Consider the following 23645-nt stretch of genomic DNA (forward strand, 5'->3'; position numbering starts at 1 on the left):
TTTCAAGACACTGTCCATTCCATTCAACTGCTCTTCCAAGTCCTTTGCTGTCTCTGACAGAATTACAATGTCATCGGCGAACCTCAAAATTTTTACTTCTTCTCCATGAATTTTAATACCTACTCCAAATTTTTCTTTTGTTTCCTTTACTGCTTGCTCAATATACAGATTGAATAACATCGGGGAGAGGCTACAACCCTGTCTCACTCCTTTCCCAACCACTGTTTCCCTATCATGCCCCTCGACTCATAACTGGCATCTGGTTTCTGTACAAATTGTAAATAGCCTTTCGCTCCCTGTACTTTACCCCTGCCATCTTCAGAATTTGAAAGAGAGTACTCCAGTCAACATTGTCAAAACCTTTCTCCAAGTCTACAAACGCCAGAAACGTAGGTTTCCCTTTTCTTAATCTTTCTTCTAAGATAAGTCGTAAGGTCAGTATTGTCTCACGTGTTCCAACATTCCTACAGAATCCAAACTGATCTTCCCCGAGGTCCGCATCTACCAGTTTTTCCATTCGTCTGTAAAGAATTCGCATTAGTATTTTGCAGCTGTGACTTATTAAACTGGTAGTTCGGCAATTTTCACATCTGTCAGCACCTGCTTTCTTTGGGATTGGAATTATTATATTTTTCTTGACGTCTGAGGGTGTTTCACCTGTCTCATACATCTTGCTCACCAGCTGGTAGAGTTTTGACAGGACTGGCTCTCCCAAGGCCGTCAGTAGTTCTAATGGAATGTTGTCTACTCCTGGGGCCTTGTTTCGACTCAGGTCTTTCAGTGCTCTGTCAAACTCTTCACGCAGTATCTTACCTCCCATTTCGTCTTCATCTACATCCTCTTCCATTTCCATAATATTGTCCTCAAGTACATCGCCCTTGTATAGACCCTCTATATACTCCTTCCACCTTTCTGCTTTCCCTTCTTTGCTTAAAACTGGGTTTCCCTCTGCGCTCTTGATGTTCATACAAGTGGTTCTCTTATCTCCAAAGGTCTCTTTAATGTTCCTGTAGGCAGTATCTATCTTACCAGTAGTGAGATAAGCCTCTACATCCTTACATTTGTCCTCTAGCCATTCCTGCTTAGCCATTTTGCACTTCCTGTCGATCTAATTTTTGAGACATTTGTATTCCTTTTTGCCTGCTTCATTTACTGCATTTTTATATTTTCTCCTTTCATCAATTAAATTCAATATTTCTTCTGTTACCCAAGGATTTCTAGCAGCCCTCGTCTTTTTACCTACTTGATCCTCTGCTGCCTTCACTACTTCATCCCTCAAAGCTACCCATTCTTCTTCTACTGTATTTCTTTCCCCCTTTCCTGTCAATTGTTCCCTTATGCTCTCCTTGAAACTCTGTACAACCTCTGGTTCTTTCAGCTTATCCAGATCCCATGTCCTTAAATTCCCACCTTTTTGCAGTTTCTTCAGTTTTAACCTACAGGTCATAACCAATAGATTGTGGCCAGAGTCCACATCTGCCCCTGGAAATGTCCTACAATTTAAAACCTGATTCCTTAATCTCTGTCTTACCATTATATAAACTATCTGATACCTTTAGGTATCTCCAGGATTCTTCCATGTATACAACCTTCTTTTATGATTTTTGAACCAAGTGTTAGCTATGATTAAGTTATGCTCTGTGCAAAATTCTACCAGACGGCTTCCTCTTTCATTTCTTAGCCCCCATCTATAATCACCTACTATGTTTCCTTCTCCCCTTTTCCTACTGACGAATTCCAGTCACCCATGACTATTAAATTTTCGTCTCCCTTCACTACCTGAATAATTCCTTTTATCTCATCATACATTTCATCAATTTCGTCATCATCTGCAGAGCTAGTTGGCATATAAACTTGTACTACTGTAGTAGGCATGGGCTTTGCGTCTATCTTGGACACAATAATGCGTTCACTATGCTGTTTGTAGTAGCTTACCCGCACTCCTATTTTTTTATTCATTATTAAACCTACACCTGCATTACCCCTATTTGATTTTGTATTTATAACCCTGTATTCACCTCACCAAAAGTCTTGTACCTCCTGCCACCGAACTTCACTAATTCCCACTATATTTAACTTTAACCTATCCATTTCCCTTTTTAAATTTTCTAACCTACCTGCCCGATTAAGTGATCTGACATTCCGCGCTCCGATCCGTAGAACGCCAGTTTTCTTTCTCCTGATAACGACGTCCTCCTGAGTAGTCCCCGCGCGGAGATCTGAATGGGGGACTATTTTACCTCCGGAGTATTTTACCCAAGAGGACGTCATCATTTAATCATACACTAAAGCTGCATGCCCTCAGGAAAAATTACGGCTGTAGTTTCCCCTTGCTTTCAGCCGATCGCAGTACCAGCACAGCAAGGCCGTTTTGGTTATTGTTACAAGGCCAGATCAGTCAATCATCCAGACTGTTGCCCCTGCAACTACTGAAAAGGCTGCTGCCCCTCTTCAGGAACCACATGTTTGTCTGACCTCTCAACAGATACCCCTTCCGTTGTGGTTGCACCTACGGTACGGCCATCTGTATCGCTGAGGCACACAAGCCTCCCCACCAACGGCAAGGTCCATGGTTCATGGTTCATGGTTCATAGGGGGGCGCTTTTATGTAGGGAAGCGATTTCACTCAGTTTAAAGAACACAAAACTCTTAGCTGTTTCGGAATGTTTTTATTCAATGAAGTATCCTGTAGATGATAAAGTACTTTATTTAGAAATACTGTAAAAATGTATGCAGAAATCAGTTTGTTTGTAACAGGAAACAAAACGACGCTGGGCGTCGCGTAAGAGACATGACGCACTGTATTTGTTTGATCTGACTCCACCTACACACTTCACAAACAAAATTGCAAATATCTGCGGAAACAAGAGAAAATTCATTTGGCATGCAGTTTAAATTACATCAAACACAGTGAATTTATACACTCACAGTTTTTCCCACCTGTGACGCCAAGTAAATGAGATTTAAAAGTTATATCCTTGCAGTTCAAATTACACAATCTTGACAAAGACTTTACGAATCAGTGTGCATGAATCTATTTCACTATTCCATTCCAGACACAGAGTTTTTCAATAAATTAACATGCAAAGATACTTCTGTGTAACACAATATTAGGTTCTCAACTGGTTTTGAGTTTCTTAAATTGAAGTAGTGTGGAGGTCAGAAACCTAACTATACAATATAGAGATATACAAAAGCAGACTACAATAGCCAACGCAAAGCCAATGACATCTAGAAGCAGGTATTGGTACCAGGTCAGGTCTCTTGCAGCACTGCGGAGATGTGGAGCCCCGTTATGTCGAAGTACATACTCGATCCACCACATGGCTTTAGGAAGGCTCTCTTCCTTATGCTCACGATAGACAGCTGAGAACTGCTTCATGTTTTCGTTGAACCTGTTGAAAGAAGGAAGGTTGACAATGAATTCTTGCAATTCATATCATACTGGAGTGTCTATATGAATCAAGAAAACTGACTTTCGATAATGCAGAAGGAGAAATAGTAAGAATTACAGCAAGAGGAAAATATGAAAGCGAAGAGGGGCAGGATAATGTTGGATGCAGTAGGGCTTTGCGATTGGAACAGAGAAAGAAACTGCTTATGTAATGATAGAGAACTCATCTCACGACCAATGAATGAGTAATGAAAGATGTAAACTCTAAGAAGGCGTAATTAGTTTTTACAGTGGGTTCCTCTCAACAGTGCAGCGATGGAAACATTTTCCCAGAAACTGAAGAGATTATTTTTTTAAAAGCAGGAAGAATAATAAAGAATAAAATGTATGTCCATTTTATTTAACTATTTACAATAATGTATGTGACACTTTGTGCTCTTAATATTCAAGTAGCAGTTCCAGATGCGACGGTACGAAGTATGAGACTTTAGAGACTTTTTGCTTTCCGTTTCTACGCAATACTTTTACTATCAAGAGTACTGAACAATATAAATTCCAGTGAAACTAAGATGACCTCAGACAGAAGCTGTGTGAGCTGGTTCGTAAATATGGTACAATAAACCAATTTTGTGTCTACACTGAAGAGAACTATCTTGATGTTACTGGACTCTACACATGTGACGCTCCATGTCCCTGAAGGAAAATCAGTGTAACGTGACATGGCAACACTCCGCCCCCCCCCCCCACTGCTCATTATACAATTTTACAATTTTCTAAATGGTAGCTAACTGGTTAGAAAACCAATAAAACAGTTACGTTTCGTAATTTTAACCAAAAATTTTGAAGATACTATGGTATGAAAGTTATCACGTCATACCACCAGCATTTGCAGCTCCCATATTAAACACCTAATCAATTTAGTGGGTTCTGAAGTTGTAGGCGAACTGTTTAAAAGAGATTGCTGATAATGTTCAAATGAAACTTCTTGGCAGATTAAAACTGTCTGCCCGATCGAGACTCGAACTCGGGACCTTTGCTATCGCGGGCAAGTGCTCTACCAACTGAGCTAGCGACGCACGACTCACGCCCAGTAATCACAGCTTTACTTCTGCCAGTATCTCGTCTTCTACCTTCCAGACTTTACTGAATCTCTCTTGCGAACCTAGCAGAACTAGCACTCCTGAAAGGAGACATGGCTTAGCCACAGCCTGTGGGATGTTTCCAGAATGAAATTTTGACTCTACAGCGGAGTGTGCGCTGATATGAAACTTCCTGGCAGATTAAAACTGTGTGCCGGACTGAGACTAACTCGGTAGAGCAGTCCGTAGAGCACTTGCCCGCGAAAGGCAAAGGTCCCGAGTTCGAGTCTCGGTTGGGCACACAGTTTTAATCTGCCAGGAAGTTTCATATCAGCGCACACTCCGCTGCAGAGTGAAAATATCATTCTGGAAAGGTTCAAATGGCTCTGTGCACTATGGGACTTAACTTCTAAGGTCATCAGTCCCCTAGAACTTAGAACTACTTAAACCTAACTAACTTTGACATCACACACATCCAAGCCTGAGGCAGGAATCGAACCTGCGACCGTACCAGCAGCGCCGTTCCAGACTGCAGGGCCTAGAACCGCTCGGCCACCAAGGGCGGCTGCTGATAAGGGTTCACTTGTTTCAACAATGCATTAACTCCAATTTTCTTCGCCGCTGTTAGACTACATAAAGGTATTAAGCCTCTCATTTTCATTTTCATACCTTTACCTTAAGCAAATGGAAGTATACGGTGCCAGAGACTTTTTCAAGTGTCATATCTGTGATGTGCATAAGCAACAAACAAAATTTGCACCAGGGGTGAGATTTGGACGCAGGTCTTCTGCTCAGTTGACAAGTGAGCTAACCACTACACCACCCTGGCACAGCGGCCTTGCACAACTGCTTTGAGTACCCTAGCATGCCTCCCTCCTCAATCCAAATTCCCATTCCCAAATTCATTCATCGCTTCAGTCTACATATGTACATCGTGGATGTTTGAGAACTGAAAATATTTCTGGTATTGTACAGTTTCTTTTGATTAAAGCACCTATGCTTGCATTTCAGACAGGATTCCCCATTCCACTCGATGCTGAAGTGCTATTCAAATACAGCTGGAGAGCCTCTGCAATGCTGCTTGAGTGTATAGCATATACCAAGTGAGCAGAGGTGTGAACAGAAATTTGGTCTGAGGAGAGAGCTTGCTCAGGTAGTTTGTGCAGTTGTACAAAACCACTGTGCCAGAGTGGTGTAGTGGTCAGCGCACCTGCCTGCTGAGTGGGAGAGCCGTGTTCGAATCCCGGCCTTGGTGCAAATTTTCATTGGTCACTTCCGTCTAAATACACTCCTGGAAATGGAAAAAAACACATTGACACCGGTGTGTCAGACCCACCATACTTGCTCCGGACACTGCGACCGGCTGTACAAGCAATGATCACACGCACGGCATAGCGGACACACCAGGAACCGCAGTGTTGGCCGTCGAATGGCGCTAGCTGCGCAGCATTTGTGCACCGCCGCCGTCAGTGTCAGCCAGTTTGCCGTGGCATACGGAGCTCCATCGCAGTCTTTAACACTGGTAGCATGCCGCGACAGCGTGGACGTGAACCGTATGTGCAGTTGACGGACTTTGAGCGAGGGCGTATAGTGGGCATGCGGGAGGCCGGATGGACGTCCGGCGAATTGCTCAATAAGTGGGGCGTGAGGTCTCCACAGTACATCGATGTTGTCGCCAGTGGTCGGCGGAAGGTGCACGTGCCCGTCGACCTGGGACCGGACCGCAGCGACGCCCGGATGCACGCCAAAACCTTGGGATCCTACGTAGTGCCGTAGGGGACCGCACCGCCACTTCCCAGCAAATTAGGGACACTGTTGCTCCTGGGGTATCGGCGAGGACCATTCGCAACCGTCTCCATGAAGCTGGGCTACGGTCCCGCACACCGTTAGGCCGTCTTCCGCTCACGCCCCAACATCGTGCAGCCCGCCTCCAGTGGTGTCGCGACAGGAGTGAATGGAGGGACGAATGGAGACGTGTCGTCTTCAGCGATGAGAGTCGCTTCTGCCTTGGTGCCAATGATGGTCGTATGCGTGTTTGGCGCCGTACAGGTGAGCGCCACAATCAGGACTGCATACGACCGAGGCACACAGCGCCAACACCCGGCATCATGGTGTGGGGAGCGATCTCCTACACTGGCCGTACACCTCTGGTGATCGTCAAGGGGACACTGAATAGTGCACGGTACATCCAAACCGTCATCGAACCCATCGTTCTACCATTCCTAGAACGGCAAGGGAACTTGCTGTTCCAACAGGACAATGCACGCCCGCATGTATCCCGTGCCACCCAACGTGCTCTAGAAGGTGTAAGTCAACTACCCTGGCCAGCAAGATCTCCGGATCTGTCCCCCATTGAGCATGTTTGGGACTGGATGAAGCGTCGTCTCACGCGGTCTGCACGTCCAGCACGAACGCTGGTCCAACTGAGGAGCCAGGTGGAAATGGCATGGCAAGCCATTCCACACGACTACATCCAGCATCTCTACGATCGTCTCCATGGGAGAATATCAGCCTGCATTGCAGCGAAAGGTGGATATACACTGTACTAGTGCCGACATTGTGCATGCTCTGTTGCCTGTGTCTATGTGCCTGTGGTTCTGTCAGTGTGATCATGTGATGTATCTGACCCCAGGAATGTGTCAATAAAGTTTCCCCTTCCTGGGACAATGAATTCACGGTGTTCATATTTCAATTTCCAGGAGTGTATGTCGGTGCACAATCATGTTGAAACCATAGCTGTCGCCGAACGCCTAGTCGAACATTTTCTAATGCGTCAGGCAAAGTATTGCAAAGAAACGTACGATACAGGGTCTCCTTCAACGTGGCCGATAATAGGTAAGGGTGACACATAATAGGCGTTGTGGACAGGATGGCGCCTTTGAGGGTACCTTTAAGCACATGCACGAGCAGAAGCTGCAGCAGCAGAAGAAGAAGCAGCTTGGTTAACGGACGCACCCAGCACCAAAAGCTTGACGTATTCATTTTGTGTGTTTTCCATCTGGTAGCCGCTCTACGTGGACTTTACAGGAACAGTTATGATTGAGCACTGCGCAATTTGTACACACATGCTTACAGTTTAATGCACCCCACTGTTATGGCCGGTATTACACTGTCAAATTTCTTTGTCAAAGATTTGATCAAAGATGTGATCAAATATTCTGTCAAATATATTTGACAAAGATCTTTGATGGAGCGCTAGAAAGGGTATTACACTGTCATCATATGTTTCGTCAAAGTTCAAGATGGCTGACAACAACAACTTGCTATTAACCGCAGCAGCTGCATGTGCCACAATTGCACTGTGTGCATATGCGCAGGAGAAGCGGAGGAAAAAGGAAACATACCCGGGTGAAGCGCTGGGTTTTACGATGACATGATAAAAGCATTCAACAAAACTTGTTACGCGAGCTCATAGTGAAGGACGTCAAATCATACATTAATTACTTAAGCATGGATGAGCATTCATTTCTGTATGTGTTCAATGAAGTGTATCCTCATATCACAAAGCACAATATTCACTTAAGAACTGATACATCTGCAGAAGACAGGCTCACTGTAACTCTCCGATTCCTTGCTACAGGAGAGGGTTCGGTTAGGTCAGGTCTCCAATCTTCATAAACTATTTTTGTATTCAGCGTGCCTCGTGTTGTAAAGTGCCTCATCAGCTTCATACATCTCTATTAATTTCGTAGTTGTCAGCGCACACCAATTGTGTTTACCTGCAATGTTTATAAAAACACTACAGACGACAGAATGCAGCGATGCAAGCGCTCCATGTGGTAACATGTCACACTGCAGTGAACACAAGACAAGCGACTTCTTTGATCAAATCTGCAGTGAGGCCCTAGATTTGATCAAATATTGGACAACATTTGACAAAGTTCCCTATTACACCATCACATATCTTGGACAAACATATTGGACAAACATATTGGACAAACATATTGGACAAACATATTGGACAAACATATTGGACAAACATATTGGACAAACATATTGGACAAACATATTGGACAAACATATGTTGCTGTTATCATATGACAAAATGATGTCCTGTTTATAAACAACTAGAACTAGGGAACGAAGGTCTAAAAAAATAAAGACGACCACGCATGTGGGTTAGATGTCCCAGCAGCCTACTCAGGGAGCTATGACAGCTGGTACAGCTGTGGGGGTGATGCACGTTCTTCCATATACTCCGATGTGTGAGCGCCAACAGCGCCCCGTTTTCATACAGATCTGATTTTGCTAGATAAACCTTTGTCTTAAATCTGGATGAGGAATTACATTCCGACCTCCAAGGGCAGCACTTTTTCCTCACCCTATCTACATACCTTAAGACTAATGAAGGTTTAATAGTGTTCAGAGAACAATTTCTAAACAAAAATTACACCTAAGTGACAGTCATGTAGTGTATAGAGGCACATTCTCCGAACCCCAGCATCTTAAAAATCTCCTAAAACTACTCCTAATTTATTCACATATTGTACATTACCTTTTATCATCAGTAAGCCTTCGAATGGCATCGACAATCGAGTCTCTCGTGACGTCCCAGAATTTGAGCTCAATGCCGATGCCGGCGTCGACCATTTTCGCCACGTTGTGGTGCTGGTCGCCGAAAAAAGGAATCCCCAGTAGAGGAACTCCGTAATAGGCTGCCTCGTTAAAGCTCTGCAGACCGCCCTGAGTGATGAACACACACACATTGGGATGTGCTGTAAGCCAGAAAACAGAGGTCACTAAAATTGCACAAGAAGCAAGATTTTCGCAGTTTTCTCGTATAATTCTATATTCACACGTATGCCAATAATACGTAAACAAGAATACTGTGTACACAGCAGGTCAGTATCATTCCTACAGTTCATTGCCATTTGCTATTTCATTAGTGAAAGGTGCAAGGGAAGAATTGCAATCAGTAGTCATTTGTATAATCGCTAATTTCTCCAATGTTCGTAGAAGCAAGGACGTATTGTAAGTGGGCTGTTTAGGTTTTTATGTTGGTAAAGCCACGTAGCGCTCTGTAAGAAAATCACTGACTGCGCTGTGTGCAGTCTGTGGCTGGTTGGACTCATTGTTGGAATATTCGCTATTGTAGTGTTGGGCAGTGGGATATGAACAGCTAGTAGCTTTGTGCGGTTGGAGGTTGTAACGTTCCCTGACAGCACACACAATATTAATACTATGAAATGACATTTAATTGTACTATGTACGCCGCAATGAAGCAATTCGAATGTACTGTAACTGTTTAACAGATAATGTTATTTAATTTTGCGTAAAGGACGTTGGTTATTATTGTAATATTTTCTGTAATAATATTCTCGATGTATTTACGATTGTAATATTTCTATACTCATAATGTAATTACGAAATATATTAATATCTGCGATGAAAAAATGTAAAATATAGCCACAGATGAAAATAATGTTGTAAAATTACAAAGAGATAGTCAATCAGCAGTAGTATAAAAAGCGCTACATGATGTGTATTCTTTGTCTTCCTCTAGAGCTGAGTGAGAGAAGAACCGGTGACGTAGCATTATATGAATGAGTAGACTTCGTTTGTTGTATCTATCTTTAGCTGCCATTAGAGGAGAAATTATCAAGGTGTGTAATTTTGATTGTTGTTATGGTCTAAATACATTATAATTTATCAAAATTGTGTATTACTAATGTAAATTAGCTTGCCCATGTCATCTATAATATTTCTTTAAAGAATTTTCAGCACTTTTAGCGATTATCATTGGTGTTGCTGGGCTGTGCCACGACCGAAAGATTTGCAGCGGCGGCACATTTCAAAAATTGTTCAGCTATAAAATTAACAAACCCGTAAATCGGGAGCAGGTCAAATTAGCAGTGAATTACGAAATATTTTTCTTTTACAGCGATCCTGAGGCTGACTGAATTTATTACTGGTTTTACATTTGTGCATTCATAGGCGGATAATTAACGTTGCAGTTGTTAATCTGTTGGTTCTTTCCATTTCTAAAACAAATAACTTAAACGTATAGTGAAGTGTGTTTTGTCAATGATAATTAAACGTTCAGGTCGGCTTGGCAATATTTAACCATTTTCTGCTAACAGAGAGTCTTGTGTTCCATAGCTAACGCCGGGAAAGAATACAGTAAATATTTAAAAACCCACTGCATCTAGAAAATATGTGCCAAGGCTGAAATACGAAAAAAATTAATTTAAATAAGTTTCAAATAATGTTATTAATAATTTAGTTTGAATTTATCAGCATGAGAAGGTTGCTAAGGTTCACGTAATTTTAAATGCGCTTAATTCTGTCTAAGTGAATTTTTTATTACCACACGTAGCCGGCCGCGGTGGTCTCGCGGTTCTAGGCGCGCAGTCCGGAACCGTGCGACTGCTACGGTCGCAGGTTCGAATCCTGCCTCGGGCATGGATGTGCGTGATGTCCTTAGGTTGGTTAGGTTTAAGTAGTTCTAAGTTCTAGGGGACTAATGACCACAGCAGTTGAGTCCCATAGTGCTCAGAGCCATTTGAACCATTTTTGAACCACACGTAAATAAGGGGTTCTACAACAAAGTTCGTACTGAAAGACTAAATAATTATTTAAAGTCATTTCTTCCCATTTTCATTTTTTACATAATAAAAATATTTCTTTTACTTTTTTCATCAAAAGGTGAGCCGCCAGCAGTGGTGGATGTGCAGAGAGATACCAGAGTTTTGAGAGGACGATCTGGACGTGTGTCCGCCAGAGAAAAGAAATTTGTAAGGATGGATGTCATGATGACTTTTTAACATTGTTAAGGTAAATACATTGTTTGTTCTCTATCAAAATCTTTCATTTGCTAACTATGCCTATCAGTAGTTAGTGCCTTCAGTAGTTAGAATCTCTTATTTAGTCTGCATTATTGGCGCCCGCTGTGTTGCAGTAGTTCCAGTAACGAAGATTTTTGTGAGGTAAGTCATTCATGAAAGGTATAGGTTATTGTTAGTCAGGGCCATTATATTGTGGGGATTACTGAAAGATTGCGTTGCGCTAAAAATATTGTGTGTCGGTTTAGTGTTGATCACATTAAGTAAAGAGAGAAATGTCTGAGCACGTTCAGTTTTACTCAGCAGTTTCTGCATCAAATAACTTAAGAAGTTTACCAGTGCCGTAATTTATACTTTTTCTAAGGGAATGTTAGTATTTCTTGAATCTTCCTGGGACAAGTAATCTCGTAATTTGAACATTTAGCTTCTTCTGCAGTATCTAAGACTAGAATTGGTTAAGCGTTTTGTTTAATCCAACCTCGTAACGGTCCTGGCCTGACGAAGTGCTCAAAAATAGCCGGGCTGAGACCTTGTGTGCCGCCATGGATTTATTTAACCGTTTAATAAAATTGTGTCACGGAACTGAATCTGCCATCAATTATATTGGTGCATTGAGTTCATAGCGTTTCTGTGTTGCACGTTGGTTCTCCGGTTGCTATAGGTTTATTTATCAATTGTCGTCTGCGTGGTTAGCTGGGTGGTTCCGTGCTCGCCTCCCATGCAAGCGGGCCCAGGTTCGATTCCTGGTCGGGTGGCAGATTTTCTCCGCTAGGGGACTAGGTTTTGTGTTATTCTCAACACCGGCGCGAAAGTTGCCCAATGTGGTGTCGACTCAAATAGGACTTGCACTTGGCGACCGAACTTCCCCAGATGAGGCCTCCTGGCCAACGATGCCATACGCTCATTTCATTTTTATTTCATTTTATCAATTGTCATTACTTGTTGTTCATTATTGCTATTTGAGCTTACATGTCGTCATTGTGTCATTTGGGGATAATGAGTGGACCGGTGGACACTACAAAATGGAGCGCCAAGTGAAGAAATAGGAAGAATTCCAACGTACTCTTCTGTTTTGAGTTCAGTAGAAGGGAGGCAGCAGCGGGGGCAGCCAGAAACACTTGCGCCGTGTGTGGGGATAACGCTATTGGACAGAGCACGACAAGAAATTGGTTTTATCGTTTTGAGGAGGACCGTTTTGACATTGACGACTCTCCACGTTCAGGAAGACCTTGGGGTTTGATGAAGATCGTTTAAACGTATTAATCCACAATGATCCAAATCAGTGTACTCTATGACTGGCGCATGTGCTGAACTGTGATCATTCCATCATCGTGCGAGATTACATGCAATGAGGAAGCTTCGAAAGTCGGGTGTTTGGGTAGCGCATGCTTTAAGCCAAAATCACAAAAATCAGTGGGTGGCTATATTTGCGTCTCTGCTTGCTCATCATCAGTTGGCTCGTGAATGCCGACCATTCCTATCCTGTACAGCTACTGGTGACGAGATGGGTTTCGAAAAAGACGGTCGTGTGAAACCCAGCTCGCGCTATTCGTCCATGAGACTCAGAGGGCCATAGACACGGGCTCACAGGTAGTTGCCGTGTTTCTTCACTTCCGCAAGGCGTTCGATACAGCTCCCCACAGTCGTTTAATGAACAAAGTAAGAGCATATGGACTATCAGACCAACTGTGTGATTCGATTGAAGAGTTCCTAGAAAACAGAACGCACCATGTCATTCTCAATGGAGAGAAGTCATCCGAAGTAAGAGTGATTTCAGGTGTCCCGCAGGGGAGTGTTATAGGACCGTTGCTATTCACAATCTACATAAATGACCTTGTGGATGACATCGGAAGTTCACTGAGGCTTTTTGCAGATGATGCTGTGGTGTATCGAGAGGTTGTAACAATGGAAAATTGTACTATAATGCAGGAGGATCTGCAGCGAATTGAACGCATAGTGCAGGGAATGGCAATTCAATCCCAATGTAGACATGTGTAATGTGCTGCGAATACATAGAAAGATATATCCCTTATCATTTAGCTACAAAATAGCAGGTCAGCAACTGGAAGCTGTTAATTACATAAATTATCAGGAAGTACGCTTTAGGAGTGATTTAAAATGGAATGATCATATAAAGTTGATCGACGGTAAAGCAGATGCCAGAAAGATTCATTGGAAGAATTCTAAAGAAATGCAATCCGAAAACAAAGGAAGTAGGTTACAGTGAGCTTGTTCTCCCACTGCTTGAATACTGCTCAGCAGTGTGGGATTCGTACCAGATAGGGTTGATAGAAAAGAGAGAGAAGATCCAACGGAGAGCAGCATGCTTCGTTACAGGATCATTCAGTAATCGCGAAAGCGTTACGGAGATGATAGACAAACTTCAGTGGAAGACTCTGCAGGAGAGACGCTCAGTAGCTCAGTACTGGCTTTTGTTGAAGTTTCGATAAGATACCTTCACCGAGGAGTCAAGTAATATATTGTTCCCTCCTACGTATATCTCGCGAAGAGACCATGAGGATAAAATCAGAGAGGTTAGAGCTCACACAGAGGCATACCGACAATCCTCCTTTCCACGAACAATACGAGACTGGAATAGAAGAGAGAACCGATAGAGGTACTCAGGGTACCCTCCGCCACACACCGTCAGGTGGCTTGTGGAGTATGGATGTAGATGTAGAAATGGTGTCTTTGTGCTAACGCAAGGAAAAGTAAGGCATGGTTCAGACCTACGCGCATTCACAAAAGGTGTTATGCATCTGGTGGAACAGCGACGGCGTGCTGTGCTACGAATTGCTTCCCGAGGTGTAACCGTCAGTGCAGATATTTATTGCCAACAACAGATTTCTTGCAAACGCAGTCCAAGAACAACGACCAAGAAGACTACGTGAAGTGATGCTATTCGCCGATGACACCCATCCGCGTTCTGCTGGACTGACAAGAAACACTGTACAGGAGTTGGGTCGGGAAGTCATTCCACACACATCTTATTCACCTGATCTTGCGCCTTCAGATTTACTCCTTTTCCGCTTGCTAACAACCTTCAAGGAATGTCCTTTCCGGACGAAAACGCGCTCCGAACATGGGTCGACGAATTCTTCGCCTAAAAACCAAGTGATTTCTACAGTCGCGGAATCGAAAAGCTACGCCAGCGTTGGCAGACTGTTGTAAATAGTCAAGGAGAACGTATTATTGATTACTGAGACCTGCAATAGTTGTTGTTGTTGTTGTTGGGATGTTTAAGGGGGACTAAACAGCTAAGGTCATCAGTCCCCCATTCCAAAAAACCGGCGAAACAAAATTTACAGAACAGGTAAAACCCCAAGGGGGGAGGAGACGCCCCTCCCCCCAGTCACTGAAAGAACACCAATGTGTCAGCGAACACTAGAGACAAGAAGAGTACAGACGAACACTTGACAGAAAGAAACGGAAGAAAATAAGAGGGTCGGAGACTGGTTGACTGACCATGGGAACAAAAATTGGGAAAGAGTCAACCACCCGAATACACACATTAAAATCTGCGACCAATGGGACACTCGAGGACAAGATACACAGAAAGGGAAAGGGACAGGTCCCCCCTAAATGGAACCATAGAAAGGACTACCACGGATAAAATTTAAAACGTCGTCAGCCATGGAGGCATCGTCGCATAAAACCAAAGGCAACGTGCCCGGGAGATTAAAAGTCTGCCGAAGGGTGCGCAGGCGGGGACACTCCAACAAAATATGGGCGACCGTCAACCGGGACCCACACTGACACAGGGGGGGATCCTCCTGACGCAAAAGATGTCCGTGCGTCAGGTAGGTATGGCCGATGCGGAGCCGACACAGGATGAGAGAGTCCCTGCGAGAAGCCCGCAGGGAGGACTGCCACACATCAGTCGTCTCCTTAACAGCCCGCAGTTTATTCGGAGAAGTCAGGCTACGCCACTCGTCACGCCACATCTGAAGCACCTTACGGCGCAACGCCAGCTGCAAATCACGAGCCGGGAGGACGATCGCCAAAGTGGGGGCGTCGACCGCCCCTTTGGCCAGCCTGTCGACACGTTCATTCCCCGGGATGCCAACGTGACCTGGCGTCCAAACAAAGACCACCGAACGACCAGAGCGGGTAATGGCAAAAACAGACTCCTGAATAAAGGATACCAGAGGAGAAGAGGTATAGCAGCGGTCGATAGCCTGGAGGCTGCTCAGGGAGTCACTGCAGATGACGATGGACGTACCTGAGCAGGAATGCATATGCTCAAGAGCGCGCAATATGGCCACCAATTCTGCAGTAAAAATACTGCAGCCAGCCGGCAAGGAGCGCTGTTCAACATGGGCAGCGTGAGCAAAAGCGTAGGCAGGACGACCATCCACCAGGGAACCATCAGTGTAGACAGGCTCACAGCCTGAAAATGAGGCGACGAGCGCAAGAAAACGGTGACGGAGAGACACAGGCGGAACCGAATCCTTGGGTTCCCGTGCCAAGTCCAGGCGGACGGACAGACGGGTCATACACCAGGGAGGCGTGGGTGCACAGGCCCGGAAGGGCGGCAGAAGAGGGAACGACCCCAGTTCAGACAGCAGGGACTGGACGCAGACAGCAATGGAAAGCCCAGACCTAGGTCGCCGGTCGGGCAGAGGGAGAACCCTGGCAGGGAAAAGCAGGCGATGATTGGGATGGCCCAGTGAGCAATGCACGTGGACAGCATAGTCGGCGAGCAGTCGGTGGCGGCGAATCCGCAGCGGGGGAACCCCGGCCTCCACCAGCAGACTATCCACGGGGCTCGTACGGAAAGCGCCAGTTGCAAGCCGAACCCCACAGTGGTGTATGGGGTCCAACAACGTCAACACTGAGGGCGATGCAGACCCATAGGCCAGGCTCCCATAATCAAGCCTGGACTGCACAAGGGCTCTGTACAATCGCAACAGCGTGCTGCGATCTGCACCCCAAGACGCATGGCTCAGGCAGCGGAGGGCGTTGAGGTGCTGCCAGCACTTTTGCTTCAGCTGAGTAATATCAAAGACGAGTCCTAAGAAGCGGCTAGTGTCCACCACTTCAAGTAGGTGACCGTCGAGGTAAAGTTCCGGATGAGGGTGGACCGTCCGACGCCTGCAGAAGTGCATAACTCGAGTCTTGGCCGCAGAGAACTGAAATCCATGAGTCAGAGCCCATGATGCCGCCTTGCGAACGGCTGCTTGCAGCCTGCGTTCGGCGACTCCCATAGTCGTTGAGCTAAATGAGATGCATAAGTCGTCGGCATACAAAGAAAGAGACACCGACGACCCCACGGCTGCAGCCAGACCATTAATGGCCACTAGAAATAAGGAAACGCTCAACACCGAGCCCTGCGGGACCCCATTTTCCTGTATATAACATGAACTAGAGGCGGCACTGACTTGCACCCGGAAAGAGCGGCGCAATAAAAAGTTTTGAAGAAAAGCTGGGAGCTGACCACGAAGACCCCACTCGCGCAACGTAGCAAGGATGTGATGCCTCCATGTTGTGTCATATGGCTTCCGCAGATCAAAAAATACAGCAACGAGATGCTGACGGCGGGAAAAGGCCGTACGAATAGCAGATTCCAGCCGCACCAAATTGTCCGCAGCAGACCGGCCCTGACGGAAGCCACCCTGGGATGGAGCGAGGAGACCGCGCGACTCAAGGACCCAACACAAACGCCGCCCCACCATACGTTCGAGCAATTTGCACAAAACGTTGGTTAGTGTAATGGGACGATAGCCGTCCACCGCCAGAGGGTCCGCACCGGGCTTCAAGATGGGAACGATAACACCCTCTCGCCATTGCGACGGGAACACGCCCTCGCTCCAAATGCGGTTAAAGATGGTGAGGATGTGTCTCTGGCAGTCCCTGGAGAGATGCTTCAGCATCTGCGCGTGGATGCAGTCCGGTCCTGGCGCTGTATCAGGGCAATTGGCGAGGGCAGCGAGGAATTCCCTCTCGCTGAAAGGAGCATTGTATGTTTCAGAACGACGTGTGTGGAACGATAACGGCGTCCGCTCGGCGCGCTCCTTTAGACAGCGAAAGGCAGGAGGGTAAGTTGCAGTCGCAGAGCTCGTAGCAAAGTGCGTGGCAAGGTGGTCAGCAATGGTGGCAGCGTGCGTGCAGACAGCGCCGTCCAGGGAGATTCCAGGGACACCCATAGGGGCCTGGTATCCATAAATCCGCCGGATGCGGGACCACACGAGCGACGGGGAGACAGGGGAGCCCAAGGATGAAATGTACCTCTCCCAGCATTCCTGCTAACGCCGTGCAATAAGACGACGGGCCAAGGCACGGAGCTTCTTAAAGGCGATGAGGGTCTCCAGAGACGGGTGCCGCTTATGACGCTGGAGAGCCCGCCTACGGTCGCGAATAGCCTCAGCAATCTCCGGCGACCACCAGGGGACAGACTTCCTCCGAGGGAGTCCAGAAGAGCGAGGGATGGCAGTCTCGGCCGCAGAAATAATTGACGAGGTCAAGACACGGACCACCTCGTCAATGTCACCCTGTGGGAGAGAAGCAATGGTGGCAGCGGAAGTAAAAGCCGGCCAGTCAGCCCTGTTGAGAGCCCAGCAGGGCAGGCGCCCAGAAGAATGACACTGGGGCAGTGACAAATAGATGGGAAAATGGTCACTACCACACAGATCAGGATGCACTCTCCAGTGAAGGGATGGGACAAGTCCGGGGCTGCAAAGAGAGAGATCGATGGCCGAGAACGAGCCATGGGCCACACTGAAATGCGTGGGAGCACCGGTGTTCAAGAGGCTAAGGTCGAGCTGAGCCAACACATGCTCCACAGCGCGACCGCGGTCATCGGAGACAGTCCCACCCCATAGAGGGTTGTGGGCATTGAAATCGCCCAGAAGCAGCAATGGCGGCGGGAGTTGAGCCAGCAGCGCAGCCAAGACATGTCGGGGGAGTTGCCCATACGGAGGAACGTAAACAGAGCAAACAGTAATAGCCGGAGCGACTGCCTCTAAAGGCGTCAGAAGGGGTACTGGTGAGCTACAGACAGAGTGGTGAAGAAAGAGGCAAACTCCACCTGAAGCTCGTTGACAGTCAGCGCGGTTCTTATAGTATCCCCGATAACCGCGAAGGGCAGGGGTCCGCATTGCTGGAAACCAAGTTTCCTGAAGAGCAATGCACAGAACAGGGGAAACACTCAGAAGCATCCTGAGCTCAGGCAGGTGGCGGAAATAACCGCCGCAATTCCACTGGAGAATGGAAGCAGGAAGGGACTGGGAGGGCGTGAAGGCGACTAAGAGGCAGACGGCACCGCAGAGTCAACGGCCGCCACTGAGCGAGAGTCAGCTGTGTCCATAGGAGAGGTCCCCAAGGGTTCCGTGAGGGCGAGATCCGCGGCAGAGGCGAGTATCTCCACCGCATCCCCAGAGCCAGAGCTATTGACAGCAGGCGGTACTGAAACTGCCGGAGCGTCCTTCTTCTTGGACAAATTCCGGTCCTTCTTCTCGCGTCTGTCCTTTGGCTTAGAGGGCTGGGAGAGTTTCTCTGAAGGAGCGTCGGAGGCTGACGACGACGCAGAAGCCCTACGACCAGCAGGTGGATAAACCTTCAGCCACTGGCTGACATCCGGCGGGGTAGCAGAAGAAACGGAAGAAGGGAGGGCCCCGAGGGACCCCTTCCGCGAGAGAGGAGCCGGCAGAGACGACGCCAGCGGAGACGACGCCGGCAGAGAAGGGGGAGGGGGAGGGGGAGGGATCGAGCCCCCTGGTTTTGGAGCAGATGTCACTCCTGAAGCATGTGCGGGGGGAGTGACAGAAGGGGGTTTGCCCCCAACTGCTAAGGGGGCAACAGAGGAAGGCTTGCCCCCAGACACAAGGGAGGCAGACAGAGATGGACGGCCCCGAGGGCCAACTGAAGGCGGCACAGAGGAGGCGACAACTGCCGCCCGCGAGGGCGACGATAACGTAGCTGCAGCATAAGAAGTTTGAAGAGGGACAGGATGCAACCTTTCAAATTTCAGTTTTGCCTCGCGATAAGTAAGCCGGTCCAGGGTCTTAAATTCCATAATCTTCCGCTCCTTATGAAGAACAGGGCAGTCCGGCGAGCATGGAGAGCGGTGTTCCCCACAGTTGACACAGACAGGCGGAGGCGCACATGGAGAATCGGGATGAGAGGGGTGTCTGCAATCTCGACATGTGGCGCTGGATGGGCAACGGGAGGACATATGCCCAAACTTCCAGCACTGGAAGCACCGCATCGGGGGAGGGACGTATGGCTTGACGTCACAACGGTAAACCATTACCTTGACCTTCTCAGGCAATACAGCACCCTCGAAGGCCAAGATAAAGGCACCGGTGGCCACCCTGTTGGTCTTGGGTCCTCTGTGCACACGACGGACAAAATGCACACCACGTCGTTCCAAGTCAGCTCTCAGCTCGTCATCAGACTGTAACAAGAGGTCGCGATGGTAAATAATCCCCTGGACCATATTTAAGCTACTGTGGGGAGTGACGGTAACAGGGACGTCTCCCAGCTTATCACACAAGAGCAACACCCATGACTGGGCTGGGGAGGACGTCTTGAGGAGGATGGACCCATTCCTCATTTTAGACAAACCCACCACTTCCCCAAACTTATCCTCCAGGTGCCCAACAAAAAACATAGGCTTTGTCGAAAGAAAGGAGTCACCATCAGTCCTGCTGCAGACAAGGTATTGTGGTACATAGGCTCCTGCTTGGCACTAGATCTGCGTCCCTCCCATGGCGCAGCCAACGAGGGGAACGACTGAGGATCATATTGTGCAGCATCGAATTCAATTTTGCCTCCCTTAGAGACGCTGGTGGCAGTGCGACCACCAGCTTGGTGAGATTTATTGCGCTTCATTGCGCCACATCCGCCCAGATGCCACCTACTCCGAACGAGGGCTCTCCCCAAGGGCGCCACCCAGCCAAAGCAACGGGTACCTGGCCGATATTCCATTGCCCGGAGTCCCCGTGCCCCAGACAAGATGGGCACATACTCCTTGGCATGCATGGGGAGGAAACAGCTCTGGCATCTGTAGTGCGATCCCTGCGTGGTCAGGGGGCTACCACCAAGAGGGTACATGACGACCCCACCACAACGGACTGGCTACCGTGCTGGATTTTAGGTGTTGAAAGGGTCCACAGTTGCCGTGGGCGCTAAGAAGGGGATTGCGCACAAGACGAGGAGGCAACCCAGAAGACATGGGGTGTAAATCCCTCCACACGACAATAGATAGCATGCAAGATGGAGGTGCACGATGGACCAATAGAAAAACACCACGAAACACCACGTAAGGCGTCCTTCCCCAAATGGCACGCACTAACAACGGAAATTTTGAAAATGGCAGGTCAAACCCAAGTGGGGACCATCACATAAGGCCGAAACTTTGAAGACTCCTTTTAGTCGCCTCTTACGACAGGCAGGAATACCGCGGGCCTATTCGTACCCCCGAACCCGCAGGGGGGAGACCTGTAATATGTGCCTCTATTGTGTTTTTTAAACTTAGGGGAAAACGGCACGAATTTATGGATCAACCCAATATGTCGAAGTACACATTTCACCCATTATTCGCCACTTCACACTTATCGAATTCCGTTGGTGTTCTTTTTTGGTCGTTAGCCTTAAGGTTGGTCAGACTGACTTTCCATTCCTGTCGAATGCCAGATATCCTCTATGCATCCCACATCCTGCCACCATATGACTTATCTTCTCGTATCTAGGCCTGCCAACTGCAACTGTCCTTCCTCCGTTCCTTCAACTACAATTTATGGCAACGACTGAGGTAATTTTTGTCGACTAATTCTGTCTCTTCATATTATCATGTTCCATGTTAACATTTTCTTCCAGTTAACTCGTTGCAATACGTCTGTGTTTCTTACTCGATCAATCATTCTAATTTTTAATAGTCTCCTCTAAGGCCAAATATCAGAACACGCTCTAATCGTTACATTTCTGACTGGCTCATTGCCGAAGTTTCGCACCTCTATAGAGTAGTGGGCCAGACATAACTCTGGATGTGTATTCTTTGGTCTTTATAGTTATGGATGTTAGTAATTTTTATTGAAAACCCTTCTGTCTTGCAAAATTCTTGCTACTCTACCAGTCTAGCATTTTCCTTCTTTTTCTGTTATACTTCTTAGATAGCAACATTCAACCATCTTTTCAAGAGTCTCTTGTCCAAATTTAACTTTTACCTGTCCAGCATGTCTATCAGAGTCACACAAGTTTCCTAAATTCTCGTTTGATGTCTGTACATTTTGCGTACGTCACCTACCACTCGCTCCGCTTTATTACGCAGCTGACTCAATTCGTGTTCATTTTCATCATCCTATATGGAAGCAGCCGCGAAAGAAGTAAAGGACAATTTCTAAGTATCAGTAGCGTGAAAGAGCGACCCTGCTCTGCTTTTATAACCGTCGTAGTTCCAACCGCTTGGGACATTTCTTTAATGCTAACTACTACACTCTGCTTAGCACAAAGAGAATGTCTTACCCTTTTATCGTCGTGTTTGATACCAAAATGCCTAAAAACGGAAAATATTTTACCCCATTCCAAGTAACTCTACATCTTCCTTTTTCCCCCCTAAATATGTCCTCTATCACTAATCGCAGGGCTAGAATTGCTTCTCGAACACACCTGCTTTCCCTAAAACCATACTATAACTATAGCGCGTTTAGCACAGCTTAAGACCACCGTGAAGTTTTGCCTTTATTCCGTAACTAAGAATAAAAGGTTTCTTAGTTGTGATTTAGTAGTATTCGTACTTTCACATCATTAATCATTTCGTTCAGAGGTTTTACTGAACGCCTTATAATCCTTTCATTTGACGTAACTATTAGACTGAGAAGGGAAATTGCGTGTAAGTAACTTTGTGAATATTTTACAGAACAGAGTTCCACTATGAAAGAGTTAGAAGCTGTCTCGAACGAATAACTTGAAGCCAAAGAAAACGAAAGGTAACTGAGGCACATACGAGAGCGCGAAGACGTCGCTAGTAAAATGGACGTCTGTTATTGGCTGATGTGACTAGAAGACAAAGACCGGACCAACAGTTTGTCCGCCACAGAAGATAAATTACAGCGTGGTCCACCTAGAATGCTGCTCCGCCTCTAATGACGTCGTCATCGTCGGGACTTTAATCCATAATCTTCCTTCCTTCCGACTTCGGACAATATTACGTTCATCTCGTGAAGTTCATATTGTTTCTTGTTGATTAATTATGAAATACTGCACTAGTGAACACGCAGAGAACCAACTGTGAAAATTTAAAAATGTCTGCGTTGTTTTTAATCCATGCTTACACTTGACCAAAAATGATATTCAGAGTGAAATTTATTATGGCCAAGGCAATAGCCTGAATGACAGTTGAAGCGGTAACAGACTCAATTATTCCATTATTTTATTCGGGGTGAATCAAGTTGGTAGCTCACAGTCATTACTCAAAAGAGGTCTTACTCATACATCTTATCATGCATATAACTTAAGTTTCACATCTGAGATGTAATAGCTCACGCTGTACAAAAGAACAAACATCATTAAATTTTTGTAATGTAAGCGTAAAAAAAAAGAACACAGAAAATATTCAACGCCCTCAGAGTCTCGTCACGTGGTGTCTGGTTGTAGAGCAGAATGCTCATAGAAGAGTCCTTCCTGGTACTGAACGCTTCTGTACATATCGAACAGGGCGATAATCACGAACATGTTTATACGTACAATAAGCTTTTGGTAGCACCGTTACTCTTTTGGGAACTCTGATGTGGCACATGATGTTGCTTATAATAGTAGAAATCTATTTGAAGTTGATAATATTTATTTTGGCATCCAGCCTGGAGTAACCTGGTATATCTTATAAATCGTCTGCGAGTGACAACAGGGAACGTTTTTCACGGTGATAACATTCTCGGTCTTCTCTTGACTGCAAGTTGAGCATAAGACACACTGTCGGAAAAAGACTTCCTACTTCTCGAAAGGCGGCGTCGATTTTGATCTGACGACGGCAAACGCCACCTGGGGGATAGTAGATATATAGAGTTATCTACATCTACATCCATACTCCGCAAGCCACCTGACGGTTTGTGGCGGAGGGTACTTTGAGTACCTCTATTGGTTCTCCCTTCTATTCCAGTCTCGTATTGCACGTGGAAAGAAAGGTTGTCGGTATGCCTCTGTGTGGAGTCTAATCTCTCTGATTTTATCCTCATGGTCTCTTCGCGAGATATATGTAGGAGGGAGCAAACAATATACTGCTTAACTCCTCGGTGAAGATATGTTATCGAAACTTCAACAAAAGCCCGTACCGAGCTACTGAGAGTCTCTCTTGCAGTCTTCCACTGGAGTTTATCTATCATCTCCGTAACGCTTTCGCGCATACTAAATAATCGTGTAACGAAGCGCGCTGCTCTCCGTTGGATCTTCTCT

General features: G+C 46.4%; 1 protein-coding gene across 1 annotated transcript in view; it reads right to left on the reverse strand.

Moving 5' to 3' along the window:
- Positions 1-2649: 2649 nt before the first annotated feature.
- LOC126355061 (UDP-glucosyltransferase 2-like) overlaps positions 2650-23645 on the reverse strand; it is a 79066-nt gene continuing 58070 nt past the window's right edge. The window contains exons 6-7 of the mRNA XM_050005229.1: positions 8969-9188; positions 2650-3395 (exon numbers count right to left, since the gene is read on the reverse strand). Of these exons, the coding sequence (XP_049861186.1) occupies positions 3119-3395; positions 8969-9188 (497 nt within the window). The 3' untranslated portion in view covers positions 2650-3118. The remainder of the gene's footprint in view (positions 3396-8968; positions 9189-23645) is intronic.

Source organism: Schistocerca gregaria, chromosome 3, assembly GCF_023897955.1.
Source record: "Schistocerca gregaria isolate iqSchGreg1 chromosome 3, iqSchGreg1.2, whole genome shotgun sequence".
Taxonomy (NCBI): domain Eukaryota; kingdom Metazoa; phylum Arthropoda; class Insecta; order Orthoptera; family Acrididae; genus Schistocerca; species Schistocerca gregaria.